General features: G+C 47.8%; 1 protein-coding gene across 1 annotated transcript; it reads left to right on the top strand.

Annotated features, from left to right (window-relative positions):
• Positions 1–992: 992 nt before the first annotated feature.
• On the top strand, positions 993–15,080 carry LOC117401288 (phospholipid-transporting ATPase IC). Its single transcript, XM_059014829.1, has 28 exons — positions 993–1,085; positions 2,203–2,454; positions 2,923–3,014; positions 3,228–3,341; positions 3,702–3,800; positions 4,228–4,289; positions 4,536–4,608; positions 5,022–5,092; positions 5,196–5,278; positions 5,750–5,908; positions 6,292–6,380; positions 6,718–6,911; positions 7,379–7,587; positions 8,009–8,040; positions 8,294–8,450; positions 8,678–8,866; positions 8,992–9,104; positions 9,477–9,641; positions 10,025–10,136; positions 10,410–10,485; positions 11,015–11,168; positions 11,372–11,591; positions 12,298–12,521; positions 12,971–13,054; positions 13,251–13,475; positions 14,347–14,485; positions 14,600–14,730; positions 14,877–15,080. The coding sequence occupies exons 2-28, from the start codon at positions 2,391–2,393 to the stop codon at positions 15,078–15,080; spliced, it is 3,534 nt and encodes a 1,177-aa protein (XP_058870812.1). The 5' UTR covers positions 993–1,085; positions 2,203–2,390.
• Positions 15,081–15,100: the final 20 nt, after the last annotated feature.

The raw sequence follows: 15,100 nt of genomic DNA, 5'->3' as shown, positions 1-15,100 counted from the left end.
ACGATGGGGACAGGAATGAGGATTCCTGATCATTCAGAGATAGCATCCCATCTGTATCAATAAAACCACCAGGGAGAAACAAGATGAAACAGGGCTCATTAGCAGCTGTGTGCAGCAGACAGGCTGTGTTAAAAGCACTGCACTCTGTTTAAATGAAGTCATAATGGAAGGTATTCCACGCTAAGCGGGCTCGATTGCAAAATGCCTGGCGACAGATTAATTAGCGAGGAACCCAAGAGACTGATGAGGTGCAGAGAGAGATTCTCCTGTGATCCTGAAACACCATTCCCCGCTCTCTCTCATCTCTCTTTCCCCTGCCACTACAGTACCTGGAAGAAACAGCAGCCTGCTCTTTGATAACAACAGCATGAGTTTGTGTGGACAGCTGCATAACGAAAAAACTAAACTATCAAAGAAGCTGGCAATGTTTTTGTTTTTATGTTACGCAACTGTCCACACAAACACTGGCGGTTTCTTGTGTCATTGTCTGTCTTTAATATTAAAAAGTTCAAATAGCCCATTTAGACAGCAACATTTACAACACTTTGACTGCAAAAGTCCTATGTGCAGCAAACTGAGAGTTAGATGTGCCTGATGGGGTCCTAATACCTGCTGCATTACAAAGCCTTTGTTATGGCCCCTAGTCGAATGCCACAAACCAAGCCCATAGTAAGACACAACATCATCTAAAGTGCCCTGTAATGGGAGTGTTATTGATTAGATTGAATAAATCAAAATAAAAGATTGTGAATGTAGCCAGGCTGCTGCAGTCACCAGTGTTATCTTTTCAGCAGCGTCCTGCATTCACGTGTGTAATGTGTTCCCCTCGTTTAGTTGTATTGTTTCACCTCTTGGTCTGTCTGAATGAAGTAAGAGCTGTTCCTGGTAGGCAGAGCAGGTGTGTCGGATGCCTTGTTTGTTTTGTGACGGCTGAGTCAGGGAGGGGCCTCTCTCCCTCTCTCTCTCTCTCTCTCTCTCTCTCCTCTCCTCTCCTTTCATCCTTTCATTCCCTCTCTCAGACTGAGCCAGGTGATCAGGTCAGAGGAGTGGGGATGACCGAGACTGTTTCCTGGGACAGATTTCAGGTGAGTAACAATGTGTGTGTGTCCCGGCGAGAGTGAGAGAGTGAGGGGGGGAGGTGCTGTGCTGGAGACTGATTGATGAGAGCTCAAGACAGCTCAAGAGAGCTGGAGACAGTAGCTCAATTGAACCAGGCAAATAGAATCGAGATGGTTTCATTAGTCTCCTCTCACCAGTAAAGCATCCGGTTCAGAACAACGTGTCACTGTACTTCCCTTGCCAATTAGCCAGCTTAATTAGCTCTGATTCTCCCAAGCTAATAAGGCATGACTGGCTGCTGATCACAATTAAAGCCTTTAGCCTTTAAAAACAGGCTCCGACCTTCTCAGACGAAATGTCCCTCTAGTCTTGCCTGGAGTTTATTTTATTTATTAACCCTTTTGGGGCATGTTTAACTTCCTGGGATATTGTGGAGGTACCTGTAGGTAGATGTCAGCAGCTGTATTTACATAAGACCTATGTAAATGCATTGTAAATGCAAGCAGATACTTTGCACTGAACAACTCGTAATAGTAAACCTACAGACTCAGGTGTGACTTATTCATGATATGAAAATCAGTTTAGAGCAGATTTACCAGGGGCTTGATTGTTAAACTCCCAGCACCTCGTCATTTAAATAATACACTTAAAACCCAGGAATTTGTGCAGCAGGGCTAGTGTGAGTTTCAAGCCCTGAATTTCCAAATATGATGTTGCTGTTAATAACTAGAGATGGGTTGAATTGAAGGGCGTGGTCTATGAAGGTGTATCGAGTCCCCCTGTGGAAACACAGCCCTTTTACTTGATTAGTATTTTAATATAGTGAGTGCTGCTAGTGTGCACAGAAAGGAAAGAACGATTGAAAGCTAATATTTCGGGTAAAGCCCTGGGCAGATCCAGCCTCTATATGACCTGAGCATGTTAAACCAGTTGTGTAAATACCAGGTTATAATATTACCTGTTGGCCGCTTTCATGAATAAAAGAATCCTTCCCTTCGAGAAGCTTGTTTTTCTTTTCTCTCTCTCTCTCTCTCTTTTTGTTTGTTTCAATGGGAAATAAAAACCCTGACATTTCCTGGCATTACCTAACTGAGAATGCCAGGCATGTATAAAATCTGTTTTCTTTCTGTGGTAAATAATTAGCCACAGATAGCCACAGTAACCAGCTGACGAGGTGACGTCCCAGACTCCTTCAAGAGAAGCGTGTGTGTGGTGTGAGGAGGAGACAGTGGACAGACTGAGACCTGGGGCTGCATTGAGAGCCAGCGGGAGACTTTTCAATCTCATGCAGACGGAGAAAACAGCAAACAGAGCCCTCTCCCTCTCACAGAATGAGCCTCCAGCAGCCTCCAAGCAACCCTGCTTCCAGCCCCGTCTGCACCCACAGCAACACAGGTGAGTGGAGGAGCCAGGAGGGAAAAGTTTGCAGTACATCCTTGGGAAAAGTTTGAAACAATGCATTTGGCTTAGTAGAAATACCAAACATAAGCTTTGTAAAAAATGAAACGACAAACGTTTCAACTAAAAGTCTTGTCCTCAGTGTCTTCAGTTTCCAGTTTCACCGCTATCGAGTGTCTGATGGTTATGAAAGTGCATGGCTTTTACTATACTATAACATTGCATTTACCATGCTGCTTTGGGTAAGTAAAACATTGGCTAGCACAGAATGGATGCAATAGAAAAGGCTGTCTTGTTTAATGCTTTTATGATGCTTTATACTGTCCATGTTTTCACTCATCTTTACTTTGCTTTAAACACTGTAAGGGAATTCATTAATGATCCAATTTCTTTCCTACCTGCACAACTATCCACGTTTTGCGCTCTGCTCAGACCGCTGTAGTGACGGCGGCCTCTGTCTTTCAGAGTACACCTGGCAGGTGAAAGCCAACGACAGGGATTTTAACAACCAGTTCACGAAGAAAGGATTCCTGTGTTTCAAACGAAGAAAATACGCGGTAAGTAAAACGCTTCCTCCCCTTGGCACCGCTACGAATTGACGGGACTGTATTGTTTCGGGCTGGGAAACTGGACGCATTTTACCGAGAGGTTCATTAAGATAACACATTCCAGATACACACAGGGCGCCCGACAAAGCTTGCGAGTGATTCAGAGACTGTTTATTATTATTAATATATACATCTCCCCATTTTCTCTTTTATTTTTCACAGGATAATGTAATCAGGACCAGGAAATACAATGTACTCACATTTCTGCCATTTAACCTGTACGAACAGTTTCAAAGAGTGGCCAATGTCTACTTCTTGCTGATGGTGATCCTGCAGGTGAGAAACACGACCTTTTCATCAAAGGTATTCACATTTACAGCCCTTAATAATATATATATTTTTCACGGCTTTTAATCACATTTGACTGAGATTCAACCTAGCTCGAGCCAGGGCGTCTTTCTTGAGAGAGAAATGGCACGGGCTCGCTGACTCTCCCGCCACAGCGCGGACCTGCACGGGGCAAAGCCAATGACATTCGAATTCGAATGGACAATTTGAAAACTAACGGACTGCGGCCATGTCATCGACCTCTTCGACTCCGACATTAAAGTTAATTTATATATTTTTGTGTCATAATGGAAATGGGTACGCATAGCGTACTCCTCCTTCATGTGAGGCTGTGTGTGTGTGTTTCAGGGCGTGCCCGCCATCTCCACCCTACCCTGGCACACCACCATGATACCGCTAATAATGGTGCTGGCCACTCGCGGCGTCAAAGACATTATGGACGACATGGTGAGTATAGTGAGCAACTAAGTGGTCAAGGGCTGTAGGGGTCGGCTGGGGCTACCTGTGTAAAATCTGTTCAAGTATGTCTCTCAAATCTGGCCAGTTCCCAAGTCATGGTGGGGCCCTGTTTATAAAATGTAGTTTCAAGGGGTAGTGTTTTTTGAAGAGTTTTTATAATCATTCTCAGTCTTAAGTTAAACCACTTTCTTGAACTGGAAAATGTATTTTATTAATTGCATTTTATTAATGATTTAAAAATAGGCCCATTCATTCATTTTGTCACCCCAGCCCCATCCCTAAATTGTTTTTTTTTAATCCTTCATTCTTCTCATAGCACCCTCTCCAGATTTGTCTGCTTGACTGTTCTAGTTTCGTTGTTTTCCCTCCTGTTATCCCCAGAGGTACCGTTTGTAAATGTTTCGTCTTTTCTAAGGCACGCTATAGAAGTGACAACGAAATCAACAACCGCCCTTGTGACATCCTCCACAGTGGAAGGTGAGTGGGATTGTGCACTAAACCGTCACCTTGTCCTCTCAGCCCATTACAGACTCGTCAAGTAGACAAACGTTCTGCTGTAGAACACACTGCTGAAGCAAATGTTTGTCTATACTTGACTTCGTTTCTGACAGGTTTTGTCTTCATAGATTCTGATTGGGCGTTTTTTGAAGTTATGGAGTCGTTTTATTTTAAAATCTGTAATTTAAAAAGGACTTCCTTTTTCCTGGCTGCTGTCTCTCTCAGTTTCAGGGCTGCAAGGTGGAGGGATGTTCACGTGGGGGATGTGGTGCGGCTCAGGAAGGACCAGTTTATTCCAGTGAGTCCCACTCCCTTTTCAGAAATGCTTGCTGCACAAGCCTGGAAATGCACACAGAAACATAGCAAAGAAAAGAAACACACTGAGTGGTAGTGTACATAAAACAGTGTAAACTGAAAAAAAAAAAGATTATGTGGGTCTGTTCAATTGATCTGAACAATTCAGGATCTAAATATCGCCACTGAGATAATCAGAATTTGTGCACCAAAACCCAAATATCTACCAACCGTGCATGTGAGCCTCTCATGTGTTTTTCTGGCTGTAAACATCTGTATATTGCATGAGAGGTTCTCTTAATTGATTATAGGATAGTGATTATAGTGACATCTCGAACTGACACTTTTTAGATCAATTGAATTCACCCCATGGATCAAATGTACCACAGCAGTCACATCCCCTTTCCTGTTGTGCAGGCCGACATGTTGCTGCTGAACAGCTCCGAGCCACACAGCCTGTGCTACGTGGAGACAGCAGACATAGATGGGTGAGGACGAGACGTGGGTTCGTTTGGTTTGTGTTTGCTTGTTTAGAGTAACATTGTAATTGAAGAGCAGAGCAGGATAACTGCTTCTCTGCCTTGTCTTCAGGGAGACTAACCTGAAGTATCGCCAGGCGCTGAGCGTCACCCATGAAGAGCTCCACACAGAGGACAAGCTGGCAGCTTTCGACGGTGGGATCGGCTTTCATTGAAGCAGCCGCTAATTACTGCAGCTTGGAATGTGTTTGTGTTTAATGCTCAGTTGCTGTAGCCTCTGCCAGCTGACATTAAGACAAGTAAATTGACAACTTTTTTTGTTTTTTCTAAAAGGAAAATGCAAGTGATTATATATAAATAAAATAATAATAATACTTAGGAGGGCAAACTTTGTAACAGGATTTTCAGTAAACTCACTTTTATCCTTTTTATATTAAGTATTAATATTCTTACGTTTGGTATTTTAAGTAATGTTGTATTCTGTGTTGCCCAGTTAAGTTATGATGTTTAAGTAAAAATTAACAAAATGTGATTTGCTGGTTTTAGTTCCTGAGCAGAGATTTACTCAGCGTGAGTTGCAAACGTACTCCTACATCAACATTACGTTGTTAGTATTTCTAAATGAGAGTAGTAATGAAACCCAGGGCTGTGTGTTTGCCTCCCCAGGCCGGGTGCTGTGTGAGGAGCCCAATAGCCAGCTGCACTCCTTCTCGGGGGCCCTGCACTGGAGGGGGGGGCAGCACCCTATAGACAACGAGCGCATCCTGCTGAGAGGCTTCCGCCTGAGAAACACGCACACCTGCTATGGACTGGTCATCTTCACAGGTACAGCCAGCGTGCTATAGCTTCACCACCCAGCTACCACGATGCAGGGGCACTGCTGTCACTGACATGCATGCATGAAATAATCCCTCCACAGTGACCTTCTCCTGGAGCAAACAGGATCTTTTTTCTTCATACTTCTCCTAACCTCGTTTTTTATTTTTTTTGTCAGTATGACGGTGGTTCCACTTTAGTAAAAGGCAGCACACGTGGCTTTCCAATGTGACAAAAAAAAGTCATTGAGTTAGATCAATTTGTTGGTTAAATGGTTTTCTTTTCAAAAACATCTACTATGTGCAGGGTTGAGGGTTTTTAGTTTAAGTTAGAAAGAGTTTGCAGCACTGATGCCGTTCTCAGAGATCCACTCGCCTCCTCCCTGTCTGCAGGCCTGGACTCCAAGATCCTGCGAAACTGCGGCCGCACCGTGGTGAAGAGAACCCGGATCGAGCTGCTCATGAACCACGTCGTTCTCATGGTGAGCACCCCCACCCCCCCAGAGCCCCAGCCGGGGGCTCCACTCACTGGTGGAAGTACAACAGGTTTTGCCCAGTGACTCACTATCACGAGTCTGATAATAAGTTTTCAGTGAACGGATCACAGTGTGTGTTGTGTGTGTGTGTGTGTGTGTGTGTGTGTGTGTAGGTGGTGTGTCAGTGTGTGTGTGTGTGCGTGTGTGCTGTGTGTGTGTGTGTGTGTGTGTGTGTGTGTGTGTGTGTAGGTGGTGTGTCAGTGTGTGTGTGTGTGTGTGTGTGTGTGTGCTGTGTGTGTGTGTGTGTGTGTGTGTGCTGATCTTTGCGGTGCTGTGTTTGCAGATCCTCCTGTTTCTGCTTGTGACGTCTCTGCTACTGGCAGTGGGTGCTGGGGTGTGGGAGGCGCAGGTCTCGGGTTCGATACAGGCAATCGCTGCCTTGTCTGAGGGGTTCAGCCCAGCGTACTGGGGCTTCGTCACCTTCTGGGGGTACATCATCATCCTGAGCCCAGCCATGCCCATGGCGCTCTACATCACGTGAGTACCTGTCAGTCTGTGTGGGTGAGCTTGCTTTTCTCATCTAAATGAATACGTTTGTGTAGGGTGTCTCTTATGTTTATAAGGTGTGTTGTTTCAGTTTGGGTGAGAGGATTGTGAAGCTGAGCGGCTCTGACTGCTCTAACTGCAAAATGATTTCTGTTCTAACAAGAGACACACTGCACATTAACTTGTTACCAATCACAAAGACTCAGGAACTACTGTTAAATATAAAGAATTCTGTCATGTGTTCTAAGCATCTGAGCACAAGATAAGATGAACTGGATTTTTACAGACGGTGATTGGTGGTTGATTTGTCATACATGATTTATAATGACAACTAATAATAATAATACCAATAAGAATAGAAAAATGTGAATGTCAGTCAAAGCCTGAGTCACAAGTCCTTGATCTTGAATGCTCTGGGCCAGGTCCTGTAGTTGAGCGCACCTCTGTGTTGCTGTCAGGTTTGAGGTGATCCACGTGGTGCACAGCCGGTTCATCAACTGGGACCTGCAGATGCACTTCCCTGAGAAGGACACGTACGCCAATGCGCGCAGCACCTCCCTGAATGAGCAGCTGGGGCAGATCGAGGTCATCTTCTCAGACAAGACCGGCACTCTCACACAGAACATCATGACCTACAAGAAGTGCTGCGTGGCCGGCACAGTGTATGGTGAGTGAGTGTGAGTGTGAGGAGGAGCATGTGTGTGTGAGAGACTGCGAGTGCATGTGTGGGAGTGTGAGTGTGTGTGTGAGAGACTGCAAGTGCATGTGTGGGGGTGTGAGTGTGTGTGTGAGAGACTGGGAGTGCATGTGTGGGGGTGTGAGTGTGTGTGTGGAGACTGGGAGTGCAGGAATGGGGGTGTGAGTGTGTGGGAGTCTTAAGCCAGTGTAACATCAGGGAACTTTTGCCAACTTTCTCTGGCAACCTTTCAGGCAACTAGCTGTAGGGGATACGTTAAAGAAATGTTCACTAAATATTGATTGTTCAGAACAGTAAAGTTGCCAGAGTGTTTCATGGGCTTGAGTGTGTGAGTGTAAGTTTATGTGTTCACCTGCTGTTGTTTTTTATTTATTTTATTTTATTATTTCAGGAGATCTACCAGCTACTTCCAAAAAACTGAAGGTGCAGTGTGTCCATCCCTTACCTTTAAACTCAACTTGTGTGTAAACTGTAGTTCTGGTGTGCCAAATTGTTGTACAATATATATATATATATATATATATATATATATATATATATATATATATATATATATATATATACCAGCTGTAGTTCCAGCCTATGGAAGCTGAGCTGTTTTGTAATTGGAGTCACAGTGAGACTGCTGTGTGATGGGAGTGGTGCTGCTCTTCCCCTGACCGGTTTCCCTCCCCAGCCAGTAGACCTGCGCTGGAACAGATACGCAGATGGGAAGCTGCAGTTTCATGACGAGCTCCTGCTGGAGAGGCTGAGGAGCCGAGAGGACCAGGGCCTCAGAGAGTTCTTCAGAGCGCTGTCTGTGTGTCACACCGTGATGGTGGAGGAGAAAGACGGTACATGCAGTTCACTTCCATTCCCTCCTTTATTGTTTATTAAACAAACAGTTCATGCAATAGTATTTACAGTGGAGCTCTTTCTATCCCGTCGTGAAAAGCCATAGCTAGCTGTGCCTGACCGTGCCCGACTCTCACACTGTATTCCCCAATCTCTCCTGTCCACCTCTCCCCACCATCTCCCATCCACCTCTCTCCCCAAACCTCTCTCCATCTCTCCCCCTCAGGAGTCCTTCTTTACCAGGCCGCCTCTCCTGATGAAGAAGCCCTGGTGACGGCTGCGCGGAACCTGGGGTTTGTGTTCCTGTCTCGAACCCAGGACTCGGTGACAGTCAGTGAGTTGGGGGTGGAGCGGCACTACCATGTGCTGGCCATGCTGGACTTCAGCAGTCAGAGACGCAGGATGTCTGTGCTGGGTGAGTCACCCTGACTGTGAAATAACAACTGCAGCATTAGAATCAGGGCCGCTAGCAAAATAATGGATAGGAACTCTTTTTTGCAAACAGTTGTCAACACTGATATCCTTGTCTTGTGTTGTCAGTGCGTGAGCCGGAGGGAGGGTTGAAGCTGTACTGTAAAGGCGCTGACATTGTGATCTTCGAGAGGCTGGCCCCCGACAGCCCCCACAGAGACGCTACAGAGAAAGCACTGGACGTGAGTGTGGCCTCTCCTCTCTCAGCCTGTCCACGGCCCCTTTAACCTGACTGCAGCGAGCGAGCTCAGGGGGTCCCAAACAGGGCCTTAAACAAATTGTTCCTCCCTTATAGCTGCATGAACAACCCCTATTATTACAAATCTAGAGATAGGTGTGACTTCATGATATGAAAAGTGCGATCAGTTCAGGGCAAATTTACCAGGGGCCTGATTTCTCAAAGTCCTGGCATCAGATTCAATAATTAATAGACCAAAAAAGAAACAGGACTGGGTGCAGGGCTAGTGTGAGTTTCTAATCCTGGTAATGCAAGTTTTCCAGGTTGCCCTAAGTTGTACCCTGCGATGATCCCTCTCTCCCTCCTCTCCCTGCAGGGCTTCGCTGAAGAGACACTGCGTACACTGTGCCTGGCCGGCCGGAGCGTGGAGGAGGGGTTCTACCGAGAGTGGATCGGCGAGCATCACCGTGCAAACATGGCGACGCAGGGCCGTGAGCAAGAGCTGGCGGCAGCATACGAACGCATCGAGAACAACCTCACTGTACGTGCACAGAACACAGCTGCTCTGTAACAGGGGCTTGCTACAGCAGAGCGAGCAAGAGGGGGCTGTGCTGTACAACACATTGAAAGAAAACCCTCATCTCTTCTGCACTTCCAGGCAAAGGAACGCAGCTTTAGACTCACAAAAGCCCAAGACTTCTATGCCAGAGGCTCTTTTTAGCGAGATCTGACTTTCAGCAAGAGTCATGCAAAGTCCATTATTGGGTAAAGCTGAAAAGTAGCACTAGGATGAGCCAGTGTACAGAGCACAGAGAATTGCATTGCTTACAGTGCGCAGTGAATTGCATTGCTTACAGTGCGCAGTGAATTGCATTGCTCCCAACTGGTTGTGTTTAAACTGTTTTCTCTCTGTCTGTGTCTCAGCTGCTGGGAGCCACTGCGATCGAGGACAGGCTGCAGGAGGGGGTCCCCGAAACCATCCGCACCCTCAAGAGGGCCGGCATCAAGATCTGGGTGCTCACTGGGGACAAGAAAGGTACACAACAGACACCCTCAAACCACAGTGCAGGAAACACATTCCACCCCGAAACCAATGGTCATTGAATTTTCAAGTGTTCATAAATATTCAAAGGCGGCTGGAAACCATACTTGAACTGCTTAGGTTTGACTGCTGATTTACGGTAGCAGTTAATCTGGCCTGTAATTGGATTGTAGTTACGGATAAAGAGCACAGGGAGCGTCGCTCTAGACTGAGGTGAAATTGCTGTAGTCTCCCTGTGACTGTGAATCTGTTCTGTGTTCTTGTCAGAGACTGCGGTGAACATCGGCTACTCATGTAAACTGCTGAGCAGCGACATGACGATCCTGGAGGGCAAGGACCTCAGGTGGGCAACCTGCTGCTCATTCCCAGTCACTGCGGGGGTGGAGACAGGACTCCTGGGCTGAAAGGGCTAAAACTGCTATGCCATGGGAGGCCTATTTCCATCCTTGTACTTCAGAAATATTGTGTCGGTGTTGTAGTGTTTCTGTCTGGCTTACACTCTAAAACAAAAAAGGTTAAAAGCCCTCATACAGGTAAGTACAGCATGTGTACAATATACTGTCAACACGGCCTAACCGGTTTGTGAGCGATCCAATTGTGAAGTAACGATTAACTGTAGTATTTCTCACAATAATGAGCTATATAGGGTACCTGATGGTTTTAAGTGAGAACTGCAGAGTGGTGTCTCTCCTCACTAATTTAAACAATGATATTTTCTGTCCATGTATTTATAGAAAGGGTAGTATGTTAGTTGGCAGGTAGATAGGTAGTGTGGGATGAAGCCCTCTCTCTCTCACTGTCCATCTCTCCTCGTCCCTCTGTTCATCTCTATCTATCCTCCTCTCTCTCCCTCTCCTTCTCCCTCTCTGCAGGACATTGCTGGAGCCGGCGCAGGAGAACAACAGCAGTAACAGCAATAACGCTCCCCGGCTCAGTAAAGAGACTGGCTGGACGAATCAAGAGCTGCTGGATCTGCACAAGCTGGGAGCTCAGAGGAAAGCCCTGGTCATCACTGGACCAGAACTGGTAGGAAACAAGCCTACAAACCCCCTCCCCTCATTCTCACACCTTCTCTTTCTTTCTTTCTTTCTTCAATTTCACACTCCTTAACACATTCTCTCTGTCTGTTTCTAATTTTACTTCTCCCTCTTACTCTGTCCTTTTTCTCTCTCTCTGTCTCTCTCCCTCTCATCCTGCTTCTCTTTCCCTCCCCCCTCCTCTCTCTGCAGGAGTTTATCCTGCGGGCAAGTGACTCTGCAGGCGGTGCGCATGGCCAGCAGGTGGAGCTGCAGAAGCGCTTTGTGGAGCTGGCCAGCAGCTGCCCGGCTGTGATCTGCTGCCGGGTCACTCCGCTACAGAAAGCCCGCATGGTGGAGCTGGTGAGGCAGTACCAGGGGGTCGTGACGCTGGCCATCGGGGACGGAGCCAACGATGTCAACATGATCAAGAGTGAGTGTGGGAGGGGGGCAGGAGAAAGAAGGGGAGAGAGCGAGGAAGTTTGAGTTTGATTGCACTGTTAAGAGTTGCATTAACACTCATTGTCACTGAACACTGGCAGACACTGCCTGCCCCCTTGTGGAATCTGGGAGTACTGACTGTGCGATTCAGAGAGAGGACTCTTGTGTTGGCACCAGCTGTGATTATTAGTACCACTGGGTAGTCAGTATTACTACCACTATGAATTATCTGAAACAAACATCAAGAGGCAGCACGGAATGTATTTAACCAGTAACACTCTGTGGCAAAGTGCCCCCCTGTGTATGTTATATGTTACGTGTTGTGTGTAAATGTTGGTGTATAGGCATTGGTACACGGGATATAAGCGGTCTGTGTTTCACGTGTGTGTAAATTGTATATTTGTAGTTAGGCACGGGGATGGCACATCACATCACGTGCAAGTAAAAATAAATAAACAATGTACAGGGCTGCTCGCCCTGTTACACACTCTTACACCGAAAATCCAGAAACACATGAACAGATAACAGGGTCTGATTATCGAACTTCATCCACCTTCATTCCCATCATTAGTGGCAAAGTAATGCAAGGAAGCTCCATGCAGCTAAATAAGAGAAGAAAGGGTTCCAAAAGGCATTTATCCAGCTAACGCCCCCTTCACTTCTCTCTTCCTCCTCCCTCCCCTCTCCCGCTCTCCCAGCGGCCCATATTGGAGTGGGTATCAGTGGGCAGGAGGGTCTGCAGGCAGTGCAGTGCAGTGATTACTCCATCGCTCAGTTCAGATTCCTGCAGCGCCTCCTGCTGGTGCACGGCCGCTGGTCCTACATCCGCATCTGCAAGTACCTGCGCTTCTTCCTGTTCAAAACCATGAGCTTCACCTTCGTGCACATATGGTACTCCTTCTTCAACGGCTTCACTGCGCAGGTGAGGCAGCCACTCTAACCCAGGGGTCCTCTGAGTGCTTCGGCTTCACTCACATTTCTGTTTTTGCTCAAAAAGGCAGCGGCCATGACCACTTTTCTCTCGTTTGACTAACTGTTTACTCCGAAACAAAACAAAAGGACGTTACAATACAGGTTTCCCAAGTGAAGCCGAGATTGAGAGCACAGAGTAGCTGGCAGCGCTCGGGTCTGGGGGGGGCGTGACTTTGAGGGCTTTGTCTACTTGTCTTCTTATAACGAAGGAAAAAATTAAGATGAAAGGTGATTGCATTAATATGAGCTCACTGCACTAGTCATTAAAGGATTTTACATACAGCCTAACAATAATCCTAACCCTTCTCTCCTCTCTCCCCACATCCCATTCCTTTCTCCCCTGATCCCATCTCCCCTCACTTTCTCTCCACCTCCGCTGTTCCATGCTGTGTCTCCCAGCGAGCGTTTGAGAACTGGTTCATCACCTTTTACACGGTCCTGTACACTTCGTTCCCAGTGCTGACTATGGGGCTGCTGGAGAGGGTAAGTGGTAGTGGGGTGGGAGGCTGCTTAGTGTGCCACTGTGTTACTTCACGGATGGGAAACGACTTGTTGGACCGTTTGGATTCTCTCTTTGTATTAGCACAAGCACGACTGAGTTGTACACGCGCCGACCCTGACAGGCACAAAGTGAATAACCTAAAGTAAAGGCCCTGCCTCTGTGGTTGTGTCTGTGCAGGATGTGAGTGACAGGGCCAGCCTGCAGTGTCCTGAGCTGTACCGGGTCGGGCAGTACCAGGAGCTCTTCGGGTACCGTGTGTTCGGTGTGACCATGCTGCACGCCCTGCTCACCTCCCTCATCCTGTTCTTCATCCCCTTCGGAGCCTTTCTGCCCTCCTCGCACGACTACCAGACCTTCGCTGTCACCGTGGCGACCGCCGCTGTGTTCACCGTCACCGCTGAGGTACTGGGAGGAGGGGGGTGTATTGGACTGGTTTGAGAGGTACTGGGAGAGGAGGTGGGTGTATTGGACTGGTTTGAGAGATACTGGGAGGGGGGGTATATTGGACTGGTTTGAGAGGTACTGGGAGGGGAGGTGTATTGGATTGGTTTGAGAGGTACTGGGAGGGGAGGTGTATTGGACTGGTTTGAGAGGTACTGGGAGGGGAGGTGTATTGGACTGGTTTGAGAGGTACTGGGAGGGGAGGTGTATTGGACTGGTTTGAGAGGTACTGGGAGGGGAGATGTATTGGACTGGTTTGAGAGGTACTGGGAGGGGAGGTGTATTGGACTGGTTTGAGAGGTACTGGGAGGGGAGGTGTATTGGACTGGTTTGAGAGGTACTGGGAGGGGAGGTGTATTGGACTGGTTTGAGAGGTACTGGGAGAGGAGGTGGGTGTATTGGACTGGTTTGAGAGATACTGGGAGGGGGGGTATATTGGACTGGTTTGAGAGGTACTGGGAGGGGAGGTGTATTGGACTGGTTTGAGAGGTACTGGGAGGGGAGGTGTATTGGACTGGTTTGAGAGGTACTGGGAGGGGAGGTGTATTGAACTGTTTTGAAAAGGCTTGAATTGATGTGAATCTGCAGACAGGCATGCAGGCCTGGGTCTAGTTCTGTGAATTCCCGCGATCAGACAGTCCAGCTGAAATGCTTCAGGACGCTCTGAGAGTTTGATCAATAACAGTGATGGGGTTTTGTTGATTGACCAAGTCTACCTTCCCTCTCATGCTCCTTCTCTCTCTCTCTCTCTCTCTCTCTCTCTCTCTCTCTCTCTCTCTCTCTCTCTCTCTCTCTCTCTCTCTCCTCTCCTTCTCCCTCTCTCTCTACACAGATAGCCCTGCAGATCTGGACCTGGTCCCTCCCCAACGCTCTGGCTATTCTGCTCAGCATCGTCTTATACTTCACTCTGACCTTCATGCTGCACAGCTTCAAGCTACACCAAGCCTGGCCCAAAGACTTCCTGTTCCCAGGTAACCATTCCAGTCTTCAGCACTGAAACATAACTCTTGCATTACAGACCTGTCCGGCAATGCTGTAGCTGTAGGGCTCCCTCTCCTGACTCTGTGTGTCTTCACTCCCTCCAGGTGCCTCCCTGAACGCCCTGCGAGACCCCTACATGTGGCTGATTGTGCTGCTGACTGTAACGGTCTGCCTGCTGCCCTCCCTCACTGCCAGGGCCCTGGACACAGTACTGCGTCCTCCGGACCTGCACAGGGTGAGTGAGTGTGGGTGTGTGACAGGGTGAGATAGAGTGTGGGGGTGACAGCGTGTGTTTGTGTGTGTGTCAGTGTGGGGGTGACAGCGTGTGTTGGTGTCAGTGTAGTTACCACTGTGCCTCTCCCTCACTCTTCCTCTCTCCAGGTGCACAGTTCGGAGGGCCAGGGAATGTCAGTCAGCGCTGTGGAGCTGCGCACAGGTTTCCGGAGGGACCAGCCTCAGCGGCGCTCCTCTTACGCCTTCTCCCAGGAGCGTGGTTTTGGAGAGCGCATTGCCTCAGGGACCAGTCTAGGCAAAGGCAAGGGGGCCAGGGGGGCTAGGAGGCAGGGGCTGGGGGAACAGCAGTGACAGTGGACTGCTAACAGAGA

Source organism: Acipenser ruthenus, chromosome 49, assembly GCF_902713425.1.
Source record: "Acipenser ruthenus chromosome 49, fAciRut3.2 maternal haplotype, whole genome shotgun sequence".
In the NCBI taxonomy this organism is placed as follows: Eukaryota; Metazoa; Chordata; class Actinopteri; order Acipenseriformes; family Acipenseridae; genus Acipenser; species Acipenser ruthenus.
This window is presented reverse-complemented; position numbering and strand designations above follow the sequence as displayed.